The sequence below is a fragment of the Chiloscyllium plagiosum genome, unplaced genomic scaffold (genome assembly GCF_037043375.1).
Source record: "Chiloscyllium plagiosum isolate Xiang-an unplaced genomic scaffold, Cpla_swu_hap1 HiC_scaffold_6, whole genome shotgun sequence".
In the NCBI taxonomy this organism is placed as follows: domain Eukaryota; kingdom Metazoa; phylum Chordata; class Chondrichthyes; order Orectolobiformes; family Hemiscylliidae; genus Chiloscyllium; species Chiloscyllium plagiosum.
Genome location: NW_028270144.1, coordinates 60,016,149 through 60,041,123, shown reverse-complemented (window position 1 = coordinate 60,041,123; position 24,975 = coordinate 60,016,149). Strand labels below are relative to the sequence as shown.

Genomic DNA, 24,975 nt, shown 5'->3' with positions numbered 1-24,975 from the left:
CCTCAGTATTTGAGATCTGTTTATGCCTTGACAAAGAAACTGAGAGTAATCTACCTCATTTTACTAATGATACGAAGCTAGGTGGAATATAAGGAAAGCATGTACAATAACCAATCGGAAGACAAATAAGGTCTTGATCTTTCTTGCAAGTGTTTTAAAACACAGTGCAAAAATAAAATTGTAAATGAATGAAACCTGACAGATCACACAGCATCAACCTGTGTCAACCTAGGCACTGGCCAACAGCAAAACTAGCATTGTTGACCCTGCAATGTCCTCCATATAAACATCTGGAGGCTTGTACCAAATCTTGAAAAGCTTGTCACAGGCTCATCAAGCCACAGCCTGATATCATCTGATACCTGAATATGATTATGTCTCTGCAATGGTGTGACAGGACATACCCACCAGGAAGGCAGTCGGGAAGAAGTTGCTTGGGAGTCATTAGCGTTGAGTCCAGACCCATGAATTCTTACAGCATCAGGTCAGACATGGGCAAAGAAAATCTTCTTCTTAAACTGTACTCATGCCAGCTGATGAACCAGTACTCTTTCATGTTGTATATCACTTGGAAGAATCATTGATGGTAATAAGGGTACACTGAATGGAATACTTTGATGTCTAAGGACATACCTGCTGTGTGTCTGTAAGAAGTGGTGATGGAACCAATGAGAGGGAGAAATCTACCTCACCTTGTCCTTACCAATCAACCTATCGCAGAAGCATGTCTCCAAAAATGCAATCCATCATGTTGTATAGCACTGCTATTGAGTTAAATGAATGGATGTCACACATACCTGGTGACTCAGGACTGGGTATCCATAAATTGCAGTGGACCATCATCAGCAGCAGCAGAATTGTAATCAACCACGATCTGTAACCTTATGGCCTAGCATATACCATCAAGCTAAGAAATCAACTCTGGTTCAATAAACAGTTGAGAGGGGATACCAGAAATAACACCTGTTCCTATTCTTTACTATTCTATGTTCATATCTAAATATGAGCTATTAAACTAGTGAAGCTACAACACAGGACTACTTACATGCCAAACAGCTGGAGCATAGGCAATAAATTGGTCTAAGTGACCCCACAACTAACAGAACAGCTCAAAACGCTGAAATCCTGCCATAATCAGTTGTGAATAGTGGTGAACAATTAAACCACTCACTGGAGGAGGAAGAGGATGCTCCAGAAATATCCCTATTCTTAGTGATAAGGGAGCCCTGCATGTTAAGGCAAAAGACAAGCTGAAACATTTGCCACCCTTCTTCAGCCAGAGTGGCAGTTTTTGATCCATTTCAGCCTTCTGCTGAGGTTTGCAGTTGTCAATTTTCAACTAATTCAATTCACTCCATGTGATATCAAAAAATGGCTAAAGACACCTGAACCCTGCAAATGTTAAGGGCCCCAACAACAATCTGACAAGAATGTTGAAGGCTTGTGTTTCAGAAGTTTGTGTGTCCCTAGCCAAGCTGTTCCAGTGCAGCTATAAAATTGGCATCGACCGAACAATGTCAAAAATTGCCCTGGTTTGTCCTATTCACAAAAGGCAGAACAAATTCAACCTCGCCAATTACTTTCCTACCTATTTACTCTCACGTATTGGTGAAGGGATGAAAGATTAGATTAGATTATATTACTTACAGTGTGGAAACAGGCCCTTCGGCCCTTTCAGTGGCACTTAAAAATGAGTAACCTCCTTAATGACTCTCCATTTGATTTCTGCCAGGACCACTCAACTTCTGACCTCATTATAAATTTGGTCCAAATATGGACAAAAAATCTGAACTCTAGAGGTGAGAATGACTGACTGCCCTTGATATCAATGCTGCATTTGACCAAGCGTGGCACCAAGGAGCTCTAGCAAATGTAGAGTGAATGGAAATCGAGAGGAAATCTCTCTAGCCGATTAGAAGCAGACCTAACACAAAGAAAGATAGTATGGTTGTTGAGGGTCAATCATCTCAGGTCCAAGTCATCACTACATAGGTTCTGTCCTAGGCTCAACCATGTTCAGCTGCTTCATCAATTACCCTGCATCTATCATAAGTTGAAGATATTGGCTGAGTATTGCACAATGTACAGCACCATTCATGACTTCTAAAGTACTGAAGTAGCCCATGTCCATATACAGCAAGACCGAGACATCATCCAGATTTGATTTGATAAGTAACAAGTAATATTTGAACCACACAATGTCAGTCAGTGGCCGCCTCCAACAGGAGAGAATCTAATAATGGCTCCTTTTGTAATACTTCACCTGGAGCACTGCATTTAATTATTTTTCCTATACAAATGAAAGGTATGATTGTCATAGGACAACAAAGGGTCACCAGAGTTTGAGAGACTTGACCTACAATGCAAGGCTGAGTAAACTGGGGCTATTTTCTCTGGGTTTGAAGAATAAAAGATGATCTCATTGAAACATACAAGATGCTAAAGGAGCTTAACAAGGTGGACATTGAGATGATGTTGCTTCTACCTGGGGAGTCTAGAGCACGGGAACAATCTTGAGATAAGGAACAAATCAGTGAGGATTGAGATTAGACAAGGAGAACTTTCTTCACTCAAAGGACTCTGAATGTTTGGGATTCAGAGATGTGATACATTGTTCAATACATTTAGAGCTAAGATGGACATATTTATGGTCTCTCAGGAATCAAGTAATATGGAGAAAGGGTAGGCAAGTTGATTTGTGACCAATTAGTCATGTTGGGTAATATGATTGCTGTAAAGACTGTTGTGGGTCAGAAGAAATTGAGTTAGGTGCTACGAAGTGTTATGTTAGGTGTTAGGGCTTGAGCAGGAAGGACTGTTGATCAGATGGTTTCAATCTTAGTGATTAAAAACATGCCTGCGAGTTTCTTACACTGAGGGTTGAGAAGTTTGAGGAGAAGGGTTAATTTTTTTTGGTAGAGACTTGAGGCTAGGACATACCCTTTTATTCTTTGTGTGATCCAGTCAAGTATGTCAGTGAATGTCAAAACCATTTATTGCCAAGTGCAATGAAATCTGGATACCTTGTAAGACAACGGAATGAAGGCCAATGCAAGGTAATAAACAATAAGAGTCCTGGTTTTCATGGGGCCTAAGGCAGCAAAGGTGGAGGTGAAGTTAAGGTTGTTTAGGTTGATAATTCCTGAATGTCATGGTGAATCGAAGCCAAATGCGAGATAATTGGGAATTTTATAGTAAAACTGTAAGCGACATTAGAAAGAGTTATTTTTACTGGTGGATGCAGGAGCAAGTTAATTTGAGAAGGAGAAGGGAATACAGGTGAAGAAAGATACAAGGAAGTGTAATGTGTGTTTGAATATGATGAAAGTAACAAGGTCACATGAAATGACTTGTCCAGAGAATGGACATGAGTTTATACTAGCATAACCGAGTTATGAGGGATGAACTGATCCCTTGTCGTTTTCTTCTACTGGTCACAACAAAGATTGAATTTAATAAGGAGGTGACATTACATACAGTCTGCTATGTACATTTGGCAGTGTTATGATTCACTAGAATAGCCGACTGGAAATTGAGCCACTTTATTCCCAGAGTCATCACAAAAAGTAAAGGTTTTATAAAATATATAAAGATCCCCAATTTGCTTGTCTTCTCGATCCAGGTTTATATAAAGCATGGACGAGGTTTCTGTACTGAACAAGATTTACTATTCATTACAAGTAATTAGCCTCTTACTACAGGTAAACTGTTATAAACTGTCTTCATATAACACTATTTATTATAATGTCAATCCCCTTATAAACTCTCCCTTAAACATGCACATGGACAGTCAGACTAACCACAATGGCAAAAATAGGTTATGGCAAAGGAGAAGACTACAAAGACAGTTTTATAATCCTTGTCCCCAGGTTCTGTTGTTGAGATGATCCTAAGATTCTACTGTTGGCCAGTATGCGACTTCAGTCATCTATCTATGGAAACTTCTACTGGGTTGGTGATAAACACAAGGTGGCTGGTTCATTTATAATAGAAGTCTCTGAGTTATCAGTTAAAAGTCACAGCTTCTAACAATTGTTGAAGTCAAGGTAAACTAGTTTTCTTCAGGTTTACTGTGAGTTTTTACTGCAGAGAACAGAGATACCATTTCTTTTTCTCTCTCTTTCTAACACTTTCCCAGCTCCAAACTGTTCAGTTACCCAAGAACCAACAGGTTTTGCAGGCAAAAAAGCTCTCTGTCATAGAAAGCTGTTCACTTGCCCAGAGACCAATCAATGTCTTGCCAGCAAAAGCTGCATTTGTGCACTCCATTAGCAAATCATCTACAACTCAAACTTCAATTATTGCTCGGTCAAACAGTTGGTTGCATAATGCTTGTAATGGCTTACTTTTCTTTTCAAAACAGCCAGCCATCCTTTTAAGCAGTGTTTTTTTTAAAACAGCCCTTTCTCAGTTCAGTGCACAATTATTAAAACACAAAAATTAAAATACTTCATATACACTTTTTCTTTATCTGTTCTGAAAAGTTTTAATTACTCACAAGGCCATAAGAATAGAGGCCAGGGTCTTGAGATTTTCCTGAGAGCTACGTTTGATTTTTGTGGGGTGGGTACTTATAGAGTCATAGAGATGTACAGCACGGAAACAGACCCTTCGGTCCAACCCATCCATGCCGACCAGATATCCCAACCCAATCTAGTCCCACCTGTCAGCACCCGGCCCATATCCCTCCAAACCCTTCCTATTCATATACCCATCCAAATGACTTCTTCATTCTCACTAACTCACTTGACAGATGATGAAGTATGTATTACTAATTCCTGCTATAGTTGTGTTGACCAACAGGGTATTTATACTTGCAACAAAGCAGAATTAGAATTCATCAATATCCTCAATTATCAACCTCCATTAAAGTTAAATCCACCAAACACAAGCAAACTTTGTAGATGTCATGGTAGTTAAATTTCCTGAAGATAACAGGCATAAGTTAGCAACAAATACTTTTTTTCTAAAATAAGAAATGCACACTTCACCACACACACAGATTTCATCCTGCATACTGTGTGGTCAGAGCCAATAGTTATAATCGTATATGCATAAAGCTGGAACATTTTAACAAGGTTAAAGTTTAAAGATTCCAGACTTAACTTTAACAATTAAAACTGTAACAGCTTTGATTACAGTATTATCCACTACCATTTTTACCTCATTTAGAAGATCCTGAACAAATGCTGTTTGAATCAAAAGACTCCACTGTTGATTTCAAGGAATTCGTTTTTTTCACTAAGCTTCTCCAGCTCCCAGTTAACTGTATTTATTTGTTGTCATATTGAAAACTCTTTTTCCTGCTTTGCACAATCTATTACTCAACTACTGCAGCTGTCTTCTACATATACCCTTACCAAATGTTTTTTTTTGCCCTCAGCCACCCTGGACACTACCTTCACCTCCATCTCCCACCCCACAATCTCCCCCCAGCAGACAGCATCCTACCTAGACTTGACACCTTCTACCCTAGGTAGAAGGTACCTAGCCTACAGCACCACTGTGGATGTGGTGTACGTGGATTTTAGCAAGGCGTTTGATAAAGTTCCCCATGGTAGGTTCATTCAGAAAGTAAGGAGGTGTGGGATACAGGGAAATCTGGCTGTCTGGATACAGAATTGGCTGGCTCATAGAAGACAGAGGGTGGTAGTAGATGGAAAATATTCACCCTGGAACTTGGTGACCTGTGGTGCTTCGCAGGGATCGGCTCTGGGACCTCTACTGTTTTGTGATTTTTATAAATGACTTGGATGAGGAAGTGGAAGGATGGGTTAGTAAGTTTGCTGATGACGCTAAGGTTGGTAAAGTTTTGGATAGTGTAGAAGGCTGTTATAGATTACAACAAGACATTGACAGGATGTAAAACTGGTGGTAGGAGTATCAGATACATTAGGCATATCTAAGTGACTCTTGGATAGGTACATGGAAGATAGTACAATAAAGGGTATGTAGGTCAGTTTGGTCTTCGAGTACGATAAAAGGTTGGCACAACATCAAGAGTCTGTACTGTGCTATACTGTTCTATGTTCTAAATTGAGACTTGGCCCATAACAATGTGTGTGACCCAATTTCTGAAGCCAAGTATTTTCCTAGCTGCTTGTCCAAACTTAGGCTGTTACTTGCTAGTGAACCAGTCAGCTGAAAATGAAGATTAAAATTGATCTGTGATTGGAGAACATGAGAGATGCAAAATTTGAGATTGTCCCATTGTTTGTTTCAAGAATTAACTAAGGCAGATAGATGAGCTGAAATTGGATGACAATCTGGGAAGTAGTAATCACAAAACAGCAAATCTTAACATTCAAGCTGAATGTCAAAACGTAATTGGAAAAGTTAGAATATCAAATTGGATAGGGCAGATATTCGAAGATAAAGAGTGATGCAAGTGAGGTTGAAAGGGAAACTGGCATGGCATTGGTAGTATTTCGCAAGATTAAGTGATACAGAAAATAATATATTCCATCAGAAAAGGAAGCGAGTAGTTTTAGAATTGCATTGATAAGTTTAGGTTAAAGCACTCAAGAGTCTATGAACAGGCAGCACTTAATTATATATCACATTCAACATAGTGAAAAAAAGAAAATAGATAAGATTTGACAAAAAAAAATCACATCGGAAGATATTAAGACTGGGAAGCTCAGGGAAAGAGGCCCAGCTACTTAGATGGTATTATTAAAATGTGAAATTCTGCAATTTTATCGTGAAACATAGAATATTAAGGCCAAGGGGTCTATATAAAGCTTCAATTAAACTATTACATTGGGAACCACTCTAAGGAGAATATTGTGACATTAGGGAGAGTGCAATACAGATTCACAAGTATATTCTAGTTCTGAGAAAAGGCCACTGGACTTGAAACATTAACTCTGCTTTCTCTCCATATATTACCATACCTGTTGAGTTTTTGCAGCAATTTCTATTTTTGTTTCAGATCTTCAGTGGTCTGCAGTTCTGAAACAAAATGTGTACATTGTCTACTATCAGGAAGACTTGGAAAGCTCAGAGCTGATTTTTGTAGAACAGAAGAGATAGCTGCATAATTGCACAATAAAAGTTTAGAAAGATAAAGAATAGAACAGAGTACTTTCCAGTAGTTACTTTCCAGTAATACTTTCCAGTATTACAAAGTACTTTTCAGTAGTTGAAGGGCTTAAAATGAGAAGTAAGTGCATAAATACCAGATTAAATATCAGGCATTTTGAACAAAGAATATGAGGTCACATTAATCAGTAAATACAAGGAGAAGTCATATCGATGTAATTTGAACTAATAAATTTATGGCCCTCGTAAAAATTTAAAACACAGATAAGCTGACTGACCATCTGCTAATGTATATCATAAAATATTGCAAAGTGCATTATTGGAGTAGCTAATATGAAGGAAAGAAATTAAAATTAGACATGATCTAGATATAAAAATAATCACTAATTTTTGAAAAATGATGCTGCAGTAATTATGTTAGCAGAGACATGAGAGTGCCTGTTTTCTGCCGAGACCTATTTCAATTATAATGCCTCAAAATAAATTAAAATTCAAGTACTTTGTGATAGCAGTTGCAGGAAGGTTAAAGCATATATAGTGCAAACAGAAATTAAATCATGGAATTATGCCTTCTGTCTTTCACTTGAGGCACCATAATGTTGTTCAGGTTGACTTGAATGGTGCCGTTTTTTAGATTAGATTATTTACAGTGTGGAAACAAGCTCTTCGGCCCAACAAGTCCACACCGACCCGCCGAAGCGCAACCCACCCAGACCCATTCCCCTACATTTACCCCTTCATCTAACACGGGCAATTTAACTTGGCCAATTCACCTAACCTGCACATTTTTGGACTGTTGGAGGAAACCGGAGCACCCGGAGGAAACCCACGCAGACACGGGGAGAATGTGCAAACTCCACACATAGAGTCGCCTGAGGCGGGAATTGAACCCGGGTCTCTGGTGCTGTGAGGCAGTACTGCTAACCACTGTGCTACCGTGCCGCCCAGTTCGGCAGTTCCTCAAGATCGAGGATGACTTTCTTCTGCTTTGGAAGCTGGGTCCTGAAATGTCTAGTTGGATACTGGGTTTGCAAACCCTGCCACAGGTGGGGCAACAGGTGTTGGCTGAAGTGGATGGGTCGAATGCTTGGTTTCTTGAATGTTTCTTCTGCAATCTGCGGTGGCCTCTGTATTGGTTTGTCTGAAATACTCAAAATGGTTACCATCTTTGTGAATGTTTCCCCTCAGTTTGGGCAGTTATGAATTAGAAATGAGTCCATTGAGATATTGCATTTTTTTTCAGGGAGGCTTATGAGAATGAACTTGCAGCATTTCCTCTTTCCTCCTGGTAACTGTATACCATGACAGAGTAGAGAGCCTGTTGAGAAGTCTTGTGTCAGGCATTTGAATAATGTGGTCAGCCCAGTAAAGCTAATTAACTAACTAGATTTTGTGGATGTAGGCTTGAGAGAGAACACTGATATTAGAGCACATATCCTGCCAGAATATTGACAGGATTTTGTGGATGCATTGTTGGTGATCTTTGAGAAGCTTGTGGTTTAAAGCACCTTTTGAACATTAACCGTGTTTCCACCCATACGGAAGTGTTGGTAGATCAGCAGCTTGGAGTTGGATTTGAAGTCTTTATATTCAAACACTCTGGTCCTCACATGGCCACATGCACTGTCATTTTGGAGGCGGTGTGAATTTTGTTGTTGGTATCTGCCCTTGCTGAGAGGAAGCTTCTAAGGTAAGGCAATTGATCCACATTGTCCAGTGGCTCACCTTGAATCACTAGGTGAACCCAGTGTTGTGTGGTGGGAGAAGGCTGCTAGAGGATCTTTGTGTTCAGGATGTTTATAGTGAGGCCCATTCTGTCATATCCCTCCATGAATGCATTGACAATACTTTGATGCCTGGCTTCCAAGTGTGCACATGTGTGGGCAGACATGATATCTGCATACTGTAGATCGATGGTGGAGATTATGTGGTCTTGGTTCTGGCAGGGAGATGATGCAGGCTGAACAATTTCTCACAGATCCTGTAAAGAAGCTCCATACCGGCAGGAAACATCATGGATATGGGGTAGAGAGTTGTAGCAAGGAAGATGGAGTGAGCCTTGGTTCAATGACACAACGTGATGTAATCCCAGTTTGCACATATTGTGTTTGTGGTGAACCCATTGATGAGGATAATGACTTGGATGCCAATATATGGATGATGGTAACAAGTTTCTTCAGGTAGCCACATCTGAGGAACATACTCAATAGGTCCTCATGGTTAAGAGTCAAAGATCTTTGTGATGTTAAAGAAAGAGATTTCTGGAGGTTGATGCTGCTCCCTGCACTCTTGTTGAATGTGCATTGTTGTGAAGATTGTGTCCCCTGTATCTCTTGATAGATAAAATCTGCATAGTGACTCTCATTGGAGCTCTTTGGCAATTGTGGCAGACAATGGGCACAATTACAGCATTGTTTATCCCTGCTGTACTTTCCTGCTTCCTGATGAGGGAGTTGAGTTGGTGTGTACAAATCATGTGTGCTTCCCTGCCATATTTTAGTATTTGCATGCTCCAGTGGCTTATTGGTTCTGAACTGTTGGGCAATGTTTTCAATCTCATGTTGGGCTGGGGTTGTGCTGGGATGATGAAAAGTAAAATGCTGTGGAACGTGGTGTTAGAGCACTTGCATTGAGGACTAATTATGAATGAGAGTGGTGTAATGTGAGAATTCATCCAGGAAAGCCTGCTGAACTTGGTCTGTGGTACAGACCACAACATTCTTTCTCACATGGGCTGACTGGTGATCTCCCCTTCTCTTCCCACCTGCTTTTGGTCTGTATTGAGAGGATTTGTAGCTCTATGCTCAACCTACTTGACTCTGTAAGGAATGAAGCTTCCTTGACTATCAAGTCCTGGGGTGGGACTCAAACCAGAGCCAGGGGGAGGTGGCTGGGTATGGAGCACAAAGAAATAGGTATCCTCTTTTTCTGTGGGTGGGTGAGTGACCCAATGGGCACAGGGAACTCCAAAGGAGGTAACAACACTCATTTCCTTGCTGTCTTTTTACCTGAGATGTTGTGGGTTAGCTACCTTACTATTACCCCACTCCCAGCTGCACATATTATATTGTCAGAGGTTGAATAACGTTCTAGGTGGCTATTAATCAGTCTCTTGACAGGCCAGTCCAAAAATGGTGGGATAGCCATCCATTTTATCATTTGTGTTACTCCTGCCTTCAGATAGGCTGGTGGGGATTCTAAATTTCACTGTGTAGTCTTCATTCGCTAGGTTTGAAAACAGTTATTGATCACTTGACTAGTGATGGATTCCTAGAGAAGACCAAGTAAAGTAACTATATAACATGTATGAAGTATAGAGCTCATATGCTCTGAACATAGAGAGTGCAGTGATTAAAGTTAGAAAATATAATGCTACTATTTAAGAAAAGAAGAACAGAGAAAACAAGGAATTAAAAATTTGTTAGCCTGAAATTAATAGTAGGGAAAATGCTGTGATTCTGTTATGAGGCATCTGAGAACTGGAGACAGATGGTTGGACCAAGTCAATATGGATTTAGGAAAGGAAAAATCAAGGTTGACAGATGTGTGGGAGTGTTTTGAGGATGTACTTAGCAGAGTAGATAAAGTGATAGTAACATAAGTGGTAAATCTGTATTTTCTGAAAGCTTTTAATAAAATTCCACAACAGGTTAGTAAACAAAAGTAGAGCATGTGAGATAGGGGTTGATAGATTGACCTGGATTGAAAATTGGCTGATGGACAGAAAATAGGTGAGGAATCAACTCTTGGGCCCTGGGTTTTCACAATTCATATCGATGACTTAGATGTGGGTATCAAAGGTAATATTTACAAGTTTGCAAATGACACAAAACCAGGTGGGTATGTGAATTGTGAGAAGGATGTAAAGACACTTCAAGCTGATTTGGACAGACTGAGTGAGTGGGCTGTAATGTGTAATAATGATTATCCACCTTGGGAGAAAGAAATACTGTGGAAAATTTCTTAAGTGATGTAGAGAGATTGATATGTATTGACATCCAAAGAAACCTAGGTGTTCTTAGTCACTGAAAACTAACACACTGGTACACTAAACAATTTACCCTTTATTGCAAGAAGTTTTGCAATTGTACAGAGTCTTGATGAAATTAGAGTGTTGTAGACAGTTTTGGTCTCATTATCAAATGAAGGATATACGCACCATAGAGGGAAGACAACCAGTCTGATTTAACCCAGGTTACAAGAAATGAAAAGTAAAAAGATTTTTAAGATAAGAATCACAGCAAGAGATTATAACTGTGATGGGGTGTTCGCCGGTGGGGACTTGTTTCTACCCTGTCAGCAGTCTAATCTAATCTAATCAAATGATTAGTATGTAGGAAATTAAGTGGAGTCAATAAGCTGTGCACTGATAATCATATGTAAAAGGCTAGGTTAATCTAAATGTTTTTGGAATTTGAACTGCAAAGTGAAATTTGCTATATTTCCAGAGGGCCATAGATTGTGTTCTCATTAGAGATAACTTCGTGATAAGTTAGGGCAGTATGGTGACTCACAAATCATGGGCACCGTTTCAAATGGTCTGACATCTTCATTTTGGTTTGAAAATCAATAGAAACCTCATGATTAGATTAGATTCCATACAGTATGGAAACAGGCCCTTCGGCCCAGCAAGCCGACTTGACCCTCCGAAGAGTAACCCACTCAGACCCATTCCCTTACATTTGCCCCTGATTAATGCACCGAACACCATGGACAATTTAGCATGGCCAATTCACCTGACCTGCACATCTTTGGATTGTGGAAGAAAACTACAGCACCCAGAGGAAACCCACGCAGACACAGGGAGAATTGCAAACTCCACACAGTCACCCAAGGTGGGAATCGAACCCGGGTTCCTGACGCTGTGAAGCAGCAATGCTAACCACTGAGCCACCTTGCCACTCTGAAGTGAAATTAATCATAAAAGGAAGAATAAATTATTTTTATTTAACAAATAGATTAACATCTGGAGCAACTCTGGAAAGATGCAACTTAGCATATTTTGTGGACACTTCCAAATGTGATTAATTTGCTCCGTGTACTGTTCCTTGTTTTGTGGCTCTTTTCTTGTGCGTGTTGTTTTTTTTAAACACGAGAAAATGCAGATGCACAAGTTGCCTTGAATGTAATTTTTGTTTTGAAAATTCCATGATCTTTTGCATCGTTTGCACCAGTATCAGGACAGTAGTGATGGAGAAAATCAACATAATTGGGCACAATCTCTTCAGAATGCCATTTATTTCAATGATCAGGTTTTTCTGGCAAATTTGTGAATAATTACTAATATTACTGTACTACGTTTTAGTAAGCATCGCTTTTCATTGTCTTATTATGCCTATAGGATGTGATGTCCTGCCTCTTTTTTGCTAATAGATATAAGTGCTCTCAAATGTGACTGCCTGTCTAATTTGACAAATTCTCACCAAACAAATATAAACTGATTCTTTCTTCTGTTGTTTTAATTGTTCTATAATGAACTGAAAAGTGATACTCTAACGATACTGCAATCAATTTTGAATTGTATCTTTAAACCCTCCTGACATAATTGCTCTATTACACTACACAGAGAGTGACACTGCTAGGATTGAGTTAATTTACTCCTTTGTTTAATGTATTGTTAGGCCATGAATGTCAATGTATAAAACAATACACTTTGAGCCAATCAACTAGATTGATGTGTTCAGTTCAGATGTTATAGAGCCAGACTTTAATGAAATCATGAATCAGTTTGGATTTTTTTTGCATATACTAAATTATTTCCTATGTTAAAATTTTCATTTTTTCACTCTACAGGTTCATCAGCTTTCAAGTATTCAGGAGCATTAATTTGATTTCCTTCAATTTTATTTCATTCAGGAATTGGACGCGATTTCCTCACTTAGCCGGAACTGAAAAAAGTCTCCAGTTAGCCCAACAGATTCAAACACAGTGGAAGAACTGGGGACTGGACTCTGTTGAATTAGTTCACTACGATGTCCTGTTGTCTTATCCAAACAAAAACAATCCTAATTACATCTCTATTATTGATGAGAATGGAAATTCGGTAAAGTGAAAGGTCTTGCATTTAATTTAGATATTTTTGTTAATTTAGTTTTATTTATTTAAACAGCTCCGATTTTATTTCAGAAACCATGAACATTGCGGCCATTAGGTTGTACAGAATTTGTGTATTGCTGAAAAAAGACATACTTTTCGCTTTGCACTCAACAGCACATTTCACAAGAATACATATTCAATGGAAAATCTATCATCTTTAATGGTTGAATTCTGTATGGCAATGACTTTTATCAATCAGATTCCACTTGCCACTAAACTGCAGTCTTTCCTCATGACTATTATTATTGATTTTCCCTTGACTTTGTATTCTTGAGAACTGTCTTAATGAGAACAAATTGGAAAATTATGATTAACATATGTGTTTTTCAGCAGTGCAGAGATTTTAATTCATTTTTGGTATAATTTCTTCATGCTATATGTTTAACTAGTTTATTATACTTCCAATGTAAACTCTAGTTTTGTTTTCCCTTGCCATTAATATTACTCCCTTAATTTGTTCCTTTCTCCTGATCTGTTACAACCCCCTCCATGTTAACTGCATGTGGTTCAAACAGTATTTCAAAGATTTTTACTTTCGAGGTCCTCCTTTCAATATCAAGCTTAATTTCTGATATTTTTTCAGCAGGGCCTACTCTCTGTTCCAACCTTTGTCATTCATTCTATCATGACAGTTCGAGTCATCCATCCCATTTTCAGATTCCTCACCAGCTGCTATGAGGCACCCATTATCTTGGCAGCAGGTTGACAACAACCCTTCAGGATTCTTGGCTTGACTGCAGAAAAAGTTAATTATCCCATATTATAGAGGCCCTATTTACTACCATATTGTATTAACCTCCTGATCCTCATCCTTCTGAGTAACGATCTTATCTTGGTCTGGTGACTGTCCTCCCTGCAGTCTATCTCTTTGCTCACGTGAATATAGTGCACATTGATACTGACTAACAGGTGTCTCGAGGACTTCATTCTCAATCTTTCCTAATTCCCTGGTACCAAGCTCCCAATCAGTCAAACCCTCCTTTTCTTGAGAACGGGACAATATTGGAGTATGTCTGTCTGTATTCTGGACAAACTATCCAGAAATCGTTCCCTCCCTTGTCAGCATCTTTCCAACTCTCACTCCAGCATAATACACCATGAGACTTGGGAACAGAAGTAATCCATTTGGCTCATCAATTCTGCCATGCCATTCAATTAGATTATAACTGATTTGAAAACCCTCAACTCTGTGTTCCTGTCATTTTTAATAACTCTTCATTCCCTTACTGATTTAAAAATCTGTCTATCTGTGTCTTGAATACTCTTAATGAACCAGCCTCAACAGCTCTCTGCAATAAAGAATTGCACGGATTCACTATCCTTAAAGAGAAGAAATGTCTCCTTAACTTTGTCATAAATATGCAACCCTTTATTCTGATGCTATATATGGCCTTAAGACTCCTTCACAAACAGAAACAGTCTCTTAACCTTGTCAAGCCTTCTGAGAAACTTGTTTGTTTCAATAAAATTGTATCTCCTCTTCTAAACTCCAATAAGGACAAGCCCAACCTACCCCTCCTTTCCTTGTAAGAAAATCCCTCCATACCCAGGATCACCCAAAACCTTCTCTGAACTTCTTTCAATGTCAGTATAACTTTCTTTAGATAAGGGGCCCAAAATTGTACACATTATTCTAGCTATAGTCTAGCTAGTACCTGGTATAGTTTTATCAAGACTTCTCTATTTTTATACTTCATTCCACTTGATCCACATTCCATTTGCCTTCCCTATTACCTTCTGAGCATGTATGCTCACTTGTTGGATTTCATGCACAAGGACCCCCAAATCGCTTTGTGTTGCAACTTTATTTTCCTGGTAAAGTTCATACACTCACACTTTCCCTTATTATATTCCATCTGCCAAGATTTTACCCACTCATGTAATCTGTCTACGTCACTCTATAAACTATGTTCACCACAGTGACACTTTCTTTAAATGTTTAATGAAACTCTTACTGTCTGTCTTTATATCATTTGCTAAAATTGTATGGGGATCCATTCCAGGTAACTGGTCATACACTGAAATCTGCAATCTCTAAACCCAGACTTGCAACCCATCTGGCAGGTCTGAACCTATCTGCTGGCCATCTGTTATATGGTCTTCATGCCTTGTCACTGGGCTCTGGACTCTCAATGCCTCTCTTAGGCCTTCTTTGATTTGAATGTATCCCTTGACTCTTTCCATAACACTCTGATGGGTCTTATTATAACCATCATTATAAATGGTAAGATTCTCTAAAATATGTTTTCAGTCATGTTAAGCAGACCGAATTAACTCCTGTTGATGCCTGTTTGAGTCCGGCAACCACCAGCTGCTGTCTGAATTCAGCAGTTGCCAGGTGCAGCAGCTGGTGTGTGCGGAGAGGAGAACAGTCAATTCTTATAACTTCACAAGTTACTTTATTAATATATTAAACCATGCAAGTTATGTCTTATATGTTCTCTTACAAACTAGAGTTTATATATTTCCCACAAACCTATTTAAATGTCTACTCGAGTCCTTGACATATCCTGAACAGTCTCAGAACACAAAAGGTAATACCCAATCTGGATAACTATTTTAAAGTGCTGCTGAGGAGGACTGATGTTGACCACACGCTGCTCTTTCTCTCTCCACATCCCTGACGTAGGATCTGATTTGCGAGGGTTGGTCTCTGGAGTTATTGCTGCCTGTAAGCCTCAAAGATCATCTTTTCACCTCTTGCCTTATCTTTCTCAAGTTGTGGTGCCTTTTTCCTGTTGGCTGAGGCATATCTGCATATCGCATGTCTTTACCTTATTGGCTCCAGACCAAGGAGCTAGGTAGTATTACCTCATTGCCTCTTGTCCAAATAAGGCTTCTGTATTACCTCACCTTACTTACTTTTTCTGAAGAATATGGTTGATACCAAGCAGGACCTGGACTCTGATCATTCTCAGTTCACAAGCTGTTTTTCCCTGTGTGTCGGGAGATATTTTTTATACTGAGGCCTAGTATAAATCCTAACGATTAGTACCTCTGTGTTTCTGCAGCCTCCTGGCTACCATTTCATTTTCTGGAGCATATCTCCAACTTGTCCCCATGTCTCTCTCTGGCCTTCCTTGATTTGGATATACCCCCGACTCTTTCCATATCACTGTGATTAGTCTTCTAATAACCATCATTATAAATGGTAAGATTCTCGAAAATATGTTTTCAGTCATGTTAAGCAGAGTAAATTAACTCTACTCCTAAATATGTGAAAGTTTCTCTATCATAAAATCATAACACTTGCACGCCCAAATAAAACATTTCAAAAAGTGAGGCATTTTTTGTCTTCAGGAAAGCAGACTGATAAAATAAATGTTATAAATCCAGAAAAGATATTGTAACTAACACTGTTCATGATATTGAAAGTAATTTCATAATGGCCATGTGATTAAAATGTTTTGTAAAGAAAGCCACTTTATTTTGAAATTCATAATCAATTGGGTATTCATAATGTTACAAAATGGCTCCTAGATATCTCATGAATATCCTTCTGAATTTCAACTGGTAATGGACTAGACTACTTATCTCCGGCAGGAATAACAAGATGCTTTTTGAAATAGAATGAATATTTCCAAAGGTACCCCAAAACCCCTTGGGATCTTCAAAGCTCATGACAATCTAACATCAGTGCTAAGAGCTGTGGCAGCCAGAAGTAAATTACTTTGACTAAAAGTCTAAAGGATAGGGTCTCTGCCTCAGACCCGGCATCACAGCATTAATATGGAAGATTGGTTCATCAGTTTTTGGTCAGCATCAATGTTAAGTTTTAGGTCATCCTGTAAACAACCATGTTGAGAAAAAAATGGAGGGTGGCATCTTTAATGTGGTGCCTTTATTTAAGAAAGGTTGTAAGGAAAAACTAGGGAACTATGGTCTGGTGAGCCGGATATCTGTGGTGGGTAAATTGTTGGAGGAAATCCTAAGATACAGGACATAAATGTATTTGGAAAGGCAAGGACTGATTAGGAATAGACAACATGGCTTTGTCCATGGGAAATTGTGTCTCACTAATTTTATTGAGTTTTTTTAAAAGTCAGTCATGAAGATTGATGAAGGTAGAGTGGTGGATGTTGTCTATATGGACTTCAGCAAGTCATTTTACAAGGTTCTATATGGTAGTCTGGTTAGTAAGGTTAGATCACATGGAATCCAGGAAGGGTTAGCCATTTGGACACAAAATTGGAACGAATGTGAGGGAGACAGAGGGTGGTGGTGGAGGTTTCCTTTTTGGACTGTGACCAGCAGTGTGGGCATAACAAATAATACAAGATGTAAATCAGTGAGTGAAAGAGAAATAGATTATTTTTAATTTGCAATGAACTGCTGTGATCTAGACCGGAGCCATTTTCTTTTAAATGAAAAAAATCCTTTTGAGATTTTCTTGAGGGTTACTTGTTGGTTTGCCAAGGCTACTTTCTCATTCTTTTTAGCTTATTAGCTAGGCACTGCAGTCATGCAGTAACAGTGCCTCTAAATTTGTGTTGACTTAAAGAATATTTGCATCCAGAAGCAGAAATAGAATAATTCATCAGCATCCTCAATAGGTATTAGGTTTCCATTAAATTTTAAGTCAAAATGCATAAGCATTTTTCAAAATAACTGACAAATAATTCTATGCAAACAACCATCACTCTTCCATACATTAGTGTGTTCAGAGCTAATCCATTTTTATCACATATGCACAAAGCTGCAACACATTGATTTAGCAGTTACAACCCTGTTTACTACATCTGATTTCAATCTCAAATTTAAAATTGAAGTGTGTTCATTATAATAGGAGCCACTGCATTTTTTCCAAGTATAGTAGCTTCATAATATATACCACCTTAATATAGACATTCCGCATTCATTTGAAAGGAATTCATTACCTCAGTTACTTCATCCCAGTTAGCTGAACATTCCTTTGTGGAAACGTTTGAAACTGCTATCACTGTTTTGCAGTCTCAATCTCGCTGTCCCCTTGTAACCTCCCTCTTTCCTAACAGTTCTCTTGTAGACTCATTCTCCTGGTTTTGCTTAGCAGATACTCCAATCCATACCTGACTGACAGAACTCCTGGATGTGGCAAAAGATCTTTGTGGCCTCAGCAAAAGGCCACTGAAGCAAAGATCCATCTTACCTCCTGCCAGCCTCCGTTGCAGGCAGCAATAATTATCTCCCTCCCATCCTCAAGCTCTCAGTCAATACTCAACTGGCAGACAATCTACTGACAACTCCCTTACTGCCAGCATTTGCTTCACTAGGGAGCCTGTCTGCAGCAAGCATGAAACCAGCCTGTAATTGGAGGAGCAGTTGATCACCATTTTCTTCCATTCTTGTGGGAGCAAGTTTTCTCTGGTTGCTGTCTCCCATGAGTGCAATTTCCTGGATATTCTGTGGACTTTTGTCCATGTATGTTGAACCTTGGTCTGGAAAACACTATCTGAAAGAATGTTGAAATAGCTAATATCAGAGATCATGGTGATTCAGTAGTTAGCACTGCTGCCTTACAGTGTCTTAGATATGTCTCGATTCCAGCCTTATCTGTATTAAGTTTGCATGTTCTCCCTATGTCCGCGTGGATTTCCTCTGGGTGCTCCAATTTCCTCCAACAGTCCAAAGATGTGCAGGTTGGTGGCCAAGGTAAATGTGGGATTTTGGTAGGGTTGGGAGCTAGGTCTGAATGGGATGCTCTTCAGAGAGTCAGTTTGGATTCAACGGGCTGAATTGCCTGTTTCCGCACTAGGGATTCTATGCTAATGATCAATTCCAAAATATCACATATGTCAGCCTTAAAATAAATACTTTATTATTTGTAACTTCAACTAAAGTTATTTACTCTCCAAAACCTATACTATTTTGACTCCACAGTATACATAGACTTTAAAAAATGATATCCCTGCCCAGATGTCAACCTGTTTGGTGGGGAGCACTCAGTAAGAGGCTGCATCCATAGATAAGGCACTTTTAGCTGTTAATGCTGAGTGAGGAAGCCTGATCTCCGACTTCAACGAATCATGATTTGAAACCTTTAGATTGCAGAGGTGGGGGAGTAAGTAGCTTAGTAGCCTGTGGGAAAGCACTTCTTATCCTCATCTCTGAGTAGTGCAGGAAGGTACTCGCCTCACTCCAAAACTTGCTTTGCCTCCTTTGAGTTTCTGAGTTTAACAAAACCTGTAAACTCTGCGCTTCAATCTGCAAGGAATTTGAATATGATGCTGCAACCTCCTTTTACCACATTTAAGTGAGTAGCCCATCCTGCTGGGAGCAGGTTGGCTGCCTGTACTATGTCCTGCTGTATTCAATCTAGATATTGATGGTGGAAGTAAGTTGAGGTCAGACTTGAGATGTTATCATATTTAGAATCTCCACCTGTGCAATTTGGAGGTTTTGTAAACCATTACACAAGACTCATGTTGCTTTAGCTGTGAGATAGGCAGGAGTCAGATAAAAAAACTGAAAAGATGTAACAAAACCACAATTTTAATTTTGTACAATATCAAAGTAACAGAAGCTGTCTAATAATTAAATACACAAAAATAACAAAATGTTTACTTTACCTTCAGATCTTCAACACATCATTCTTTGAACCGCTACCACCTGGATATGAAAATGTAGAAGATCATATCACACCCTTTAATGCCTATTCGCCAGCTGGCATACCAATGGTAAGTTCATCTCTCTGTGGAAGTTCTAGGAAAAGAATTCATTTGCATTGCACCACGTCCAGCTACGATATATAATACCGCTGAAGAATGCTGTGATGAACTGCTCCCAGAAAAATTGCAATAAGTCTTATGTGAATGAATCTCTTCTCCTGTATCTAATGAGTTAAACATTGCTCAATTTGCAAATCTTATAAACATTCCATAATTTCATTGCTAGTATACTTTCCAAAGATTTGCCACTTGACTCAGCCAGAATTATGTATAAGAAACAAATTATTTCCTCATTCCTCAAATGTAAAGATGTCATAGCTGATTGAATATAGTGAGAATCCTCTGGGGAAAAATATTTGAAATTTAGTTTAATAAGTCAATTTCTCACACTTAAAATTTAAGCAAGTCTAATACTGCATGCATGCTTTTAAAAATGTTATTGGGCCTTTCAACCTAAAATAAATAAGCCAACACCAAAGTTGCTTCAAATTTACAGCTGAATTGAATTGAAATAGCTTTATTGTCACATGTACTCAAATGATTACAGTGAAAAGTTTATAAGTTGCTACTTACAGCGCCATCTTAGGTACAAAGGTTCAATCCTTAGTTACAGAGTAGAGAAATTAAGAAAAAGGTTCCATTACAGCTATACATAGTATAACCATAGGTCAGAAAAAGTAACAAACAAAGTTAAAAAGATGGACATCACAGTGTCTCTCCAAAGGCATTCTGCAGCAGACCATTGCAGGGGGCTTCTGTCATGTAGAAGGATAATGGAATTGGATACATAGGAACAACACCATCTGCAAGTTACATGCGATCCTCACTGGAAATACATCACCATTCTGACACAGTCATTGAGTCAAACTCTAGAACTCCCTTCTTTACAATATTGTAGATGCATCTACACCATTTAAGCTAATTACTACTCTCGAGAGACATTAGAACTGAGCAATAAATGCCAGCTTTACTAGTGATATTAACATCTTAAGAATGAATAAATTTAAAAAACAAGATTCAGGTGCTGTGTTGATTTGCTTCCAACATTGTTACCTTCAAACCTATATCACATGATATTGAATTTTGATGCTAATATCTCTGAAAGCTGTTAGTTGCGTGCAGCCTGTCTTCAGTACTGTCTTTCATCAAGGAAAGTAGTCAGTTTTGTGTCAGGCGGTGGGGTAGTTGGCTCAGGTCAAGGAAGGTGTTTTCACCTTAGGGATGTTGGAGATAGTCAGACCAGAGGATAAGTGAGTCATACTGGGGAGGCAGTACAATCTGGTTATATAAGGGGCAGCTGTTTGGTTGGTTGGGGTGCTATTGACTAGGGTCAGAAAATAAATGGTTTGGTTCATGTTAAGGATGAAAACAGCTTTAGTCAGGGACTAGTCGGGATGGTTTGGGATATAGTGAATTGTGACAAACAGGGGTGATGAGGGAGTACTTGTTGAATCAAGGGGTTATTAGAATTAGTTTGGTAGTGTGGCTGAGATCTTTGAGGCTATGTGTGGAATGTAGTGAGTTGAGTTCTGAAGTTACACCGATGATTAAACTCTGTTGTATTTTTATTGTAATATATACTATGGTTATCCATTTCTGGAAATGCAGCATGCATCTAGCTCAAATTTCCAGCTCCGAAATCAGGGTAGGACATTCATGTAGTGTTTGGAACAGGAAACATCAGCCCATCAGAGTTTTAAACTTCCCAGGTAATTACGGTGCATGCCTGTGTGTCAGGGATTCTGCAGGGTCCTGACACAACTCATTTGCTTCAGTTCACATTCACCATTCTGAATCACAGAGGACCCAGGCCATAATTTTTGTCAGTGATCAACCTCGTCTGCAACTTATGGTTGTGAGGACCTGAAATTAATTTGAAAAATCTCTTGTCAAATGGACTTTGAAAAATGCTGTGGTAAGGTGCACCACAATTTCTAAACAGCATAAGCCATTTTCCATGTGAAAGACTATTGGTTAAGGTCAAAATGATAGAAATGAAAAATGAGCATATCCTGGGAATGAAAAAGAAATTTAGTTTAAGTTTTTAATTAAATTGGTATGAGGAGCTGAATATTATTTAAATGGAGAAAGACTTCAGCAAGCTATAGAATAGAAGGGTCTCGTGCATATTTCATAAAAATTAGCGTGCATATTTTTCTTTTGTTCATTCATGGGATGAGGGCATTGCATTCATTGCCCAGAAGGCAGTTAAGAGTCAACCAAGTTGTTGTCTGGAGTCCCATATAGGCCAGACCAGATAAGGATGGCAGATTTCCTTCCGTGAAGGACTTGAGTGAACTATGAGTTTTCTGACAATTATCAGTAGTTTCATGGTCATCACTAGACTCTTAATTCCAGTTGTTTGAAAAGATTGAATTCAAATGGCCATCATCTGCCATAGTAGAATTTGAATCTGGGTCCTCAAGACATTACCTGAGTCTTTGGATTAATGGACCAATGATAATATTCCTAGGTCACTGACTCTCCTTCAGCAGGTAATACTGAAGGCAAAGTGAATATTAACGTTTATTTCAAAGGGAATGGTGTATAAAAATTAGAATGTTTTGCTACAGCTATTCAATGCACTAGTCAGATTGTAGCTGAAATGTCTTACTATTGAGTGACTTAATGTGTCTCAGTTTGGGATTTTAAAGGGATATAGCTTATGTTGCACAGTAGTCTTGAGAAATCCATTTTTGTTTGCCAATTGTTAAAGAATATGTTTGTTTACAATAAGTAGAGCTGTTTTCTTGATTACCAACATGAGAGCGTCTTCTCCTGCCTGCAACAATTTTCCAAGTGCCAGTGACCTGGAAAATTTCTTCCTTGCCTAGCTGTGGAGTGTCACAGTGAAGTGCACAGCAGATTGTGGTCCCACATTTCCTAAGCCTAAAGTTGCAACTGAGGTGTTGGTGTCTAAGCTATTGCTTAGACAATGCTCCTTCTGAGGCCTTGGTACACCCAGTTTCAGAAGTTAAGGAGGTTGCTTCTGCTTCTCAGAACAGTTCTAAGGAAGGGTCACTGAACCCGAAACGTTAACTTGATTTCTCTTCACATTTTCTGCCAGACCTGCTGACCTTTTCCAGCAACTTCTGTTTTTGTTTCTGATTTACAGCAGTTCGTTCAGTTTTTATTTTGCTTCTGTGGGACCCTGCTGTTTCACTGTGATAATGGTGAGCAGGTATGGTGACACCTGCAAGACAAAAGTGAGAGAAGGCTTCATAGCCCATAGTTAGAAGAATGATACTGTCACAAAGCTAGTCCCTTGTTTTTTCTAAAATCTATTCCTTGGTTCAAGGAGACTCTGGCCTTGATTTTTTTCAGTGGGACAATAAACCAGGATGGGCTCTGATCAGTCTGGTTTGGTACAGAGATGAAAAGGATTTTGAGAGGCCTTTTGTTCATATGTAAACAGATGAAACTTCAGGCCAAAATGGTCATGTTTTAGAAGTGACCTGTATAATGAATGGGGAGTGGTCAGCTCTTTAGCTGGGCTGAGCAGTTTTAGTTCGGTCTTGAATTGGGAAGTTCAACAAGGAGCTGTGTGAAAACTCTCTCTTTTCTGCCCTTCAACTTCAACCTGTAAGCATGTATTCAATTTAGACTGGTTTTTAAAGGGAGGCTGCTTATTGGGACTGGCGTGTATGTTCGGAACAGCATAATTAAGTCTAGTTGGATAGGCTGAGTTCTGTAGGGTTTTTTTATTTTGTTCTTTGTGTTTCTTTGTGTAAATTTGTGAATCAGTTTTTGTCTGTTTTAAAATCTAGTAGTCAACCTAGCTAACTTACTCCGGGTAATTTTCACTGTACACTTATCGAAACAAATTGCAAAGTTATGGTCTGAGGCTGCCTGCTTAAGAAAGTTTTGAGTGGTCTGGCCTAGTCCATAACAACACTGACAGCAGGATTATTATGAGAAGCAAAGTGGATACAGAATAAAACCTACTGATTTGGCGGGGCATGAATCCTTTGGCATCTCTGCAGGAATCGTCCTGGTCGTCTTCTGAAAGGGCCAGGATTTTCTCTTCATGGAAGTGATGAGTGTAATATCAGGCATTGTGCACCCATACAGGCTCTTTGTATGTTGTTATGAAATAACGGGAGGAATGAATGAGATAAATGTTGGTGGCACAGCTGCCTTCTAGATGGTAGAGGTTATAGATTCTTAAATGTTATAGAGTCATAGAGATGCACAGCATGGAAACAGACCCTTCCGTCCAACCCGCCTATGCCGACCAGATATCCCAACCCAATCTAGTCCCACCTGCCAGCACCCGGTCCATACCCCCCGAAACCCTTCCTATTCATATACCCATCCAAATGGCTCTTAAATGGAGCAATTGTACCAGCCTCTGGCAGCTCATTCCATACATGTACCACCCTCTGTGTGAAAAAGTTGCCCCTTGGGTCTCTTTTACATCTTTCCTCTCTCACCCTAAACCTATGCCCTCTAGTTCTGAACTCCCAGACCCCAGGGAAAAGACTTTGTCTATTTATCCTATCCATGCCCCTCATAGTTCTGTAAACCTCTATAAGGTCACCCCTCAGCCTCCGACTCTCCAGGGAAAATAGCCCCAGTCTTTCAGCTCTCTTTATAGCTCAAAACCTCCAACCCTGGCAACATCCTTGTAAATCTTAACCCTTTCAAGTTTCACAACACCTTTCTGATAGGAAGGAGACCGGAATTGCACACAATATTCCAACAGTGGCCTAACCAATGTCCTGTACAGCCGCAACATGATCTCCCAACTCCTATACTCAATACTCTGACCAATAAAAGAAAGCATACCAAATGCATTCTTCACTATCCTATCTACCTGCGACTCTACTTTCAAGGAGCTATGAGCCTGCACTCCAAGGTCTCTTTGTTCAGCAACACTCCCTAGGACCTTACCATTAAGTGTATAAGTCCTGCTAATATTTGCTTTCCCAAAATGCAGCACCTCGCATTTATCGAATTAAACTCCACCTGCCACTTCTCAGCCCATTGGCCCATCTGGTCAAGATTCTGTTGTAATCTGAGGTAACCCTCTTCGCTGTCCACTACACCTCCAATTTTGGTGTCATCTGTAACCTTACTAACTGTACCTCTTATGCTCACATCCAAATCATTTATGTAAATGACAAAAAGTAGTGGACCCAGCACTGATCCTTGTGGCACTCCACTGGTCACAGACCTCCAGTCTGAA

At 39.3% G+C, this 24,975-nt stretch overlaps 1 protein-coding gene across 1 annotated transcript in view; it reads left to right on the top strand.

Annotated features, from left to right (window-relative positions):
- Positions 1 to 24,975, top strand: part of naalad2 (N-acetylated alpha-linked acidic dipeptidase 2) — a 153,813-nt gene that overhangs the window by 11,391 nt on the left and 117,447 nt on the right. The window contains exons 3-4 of the mRNA XM_043691542.2: positions 12,901 to 13,087; positions 19,695 to 19,796. Coding sequence (XP_043547477.2) covers positions 12,901 to 13,087; positions 19,695 to 19,796 — 289 coding nt within the window. The remainder of the gene's footprint in view (positions 1 to 12,900; positions 13,088 to 19,694; positions 19,797 to 24,975) is intronic.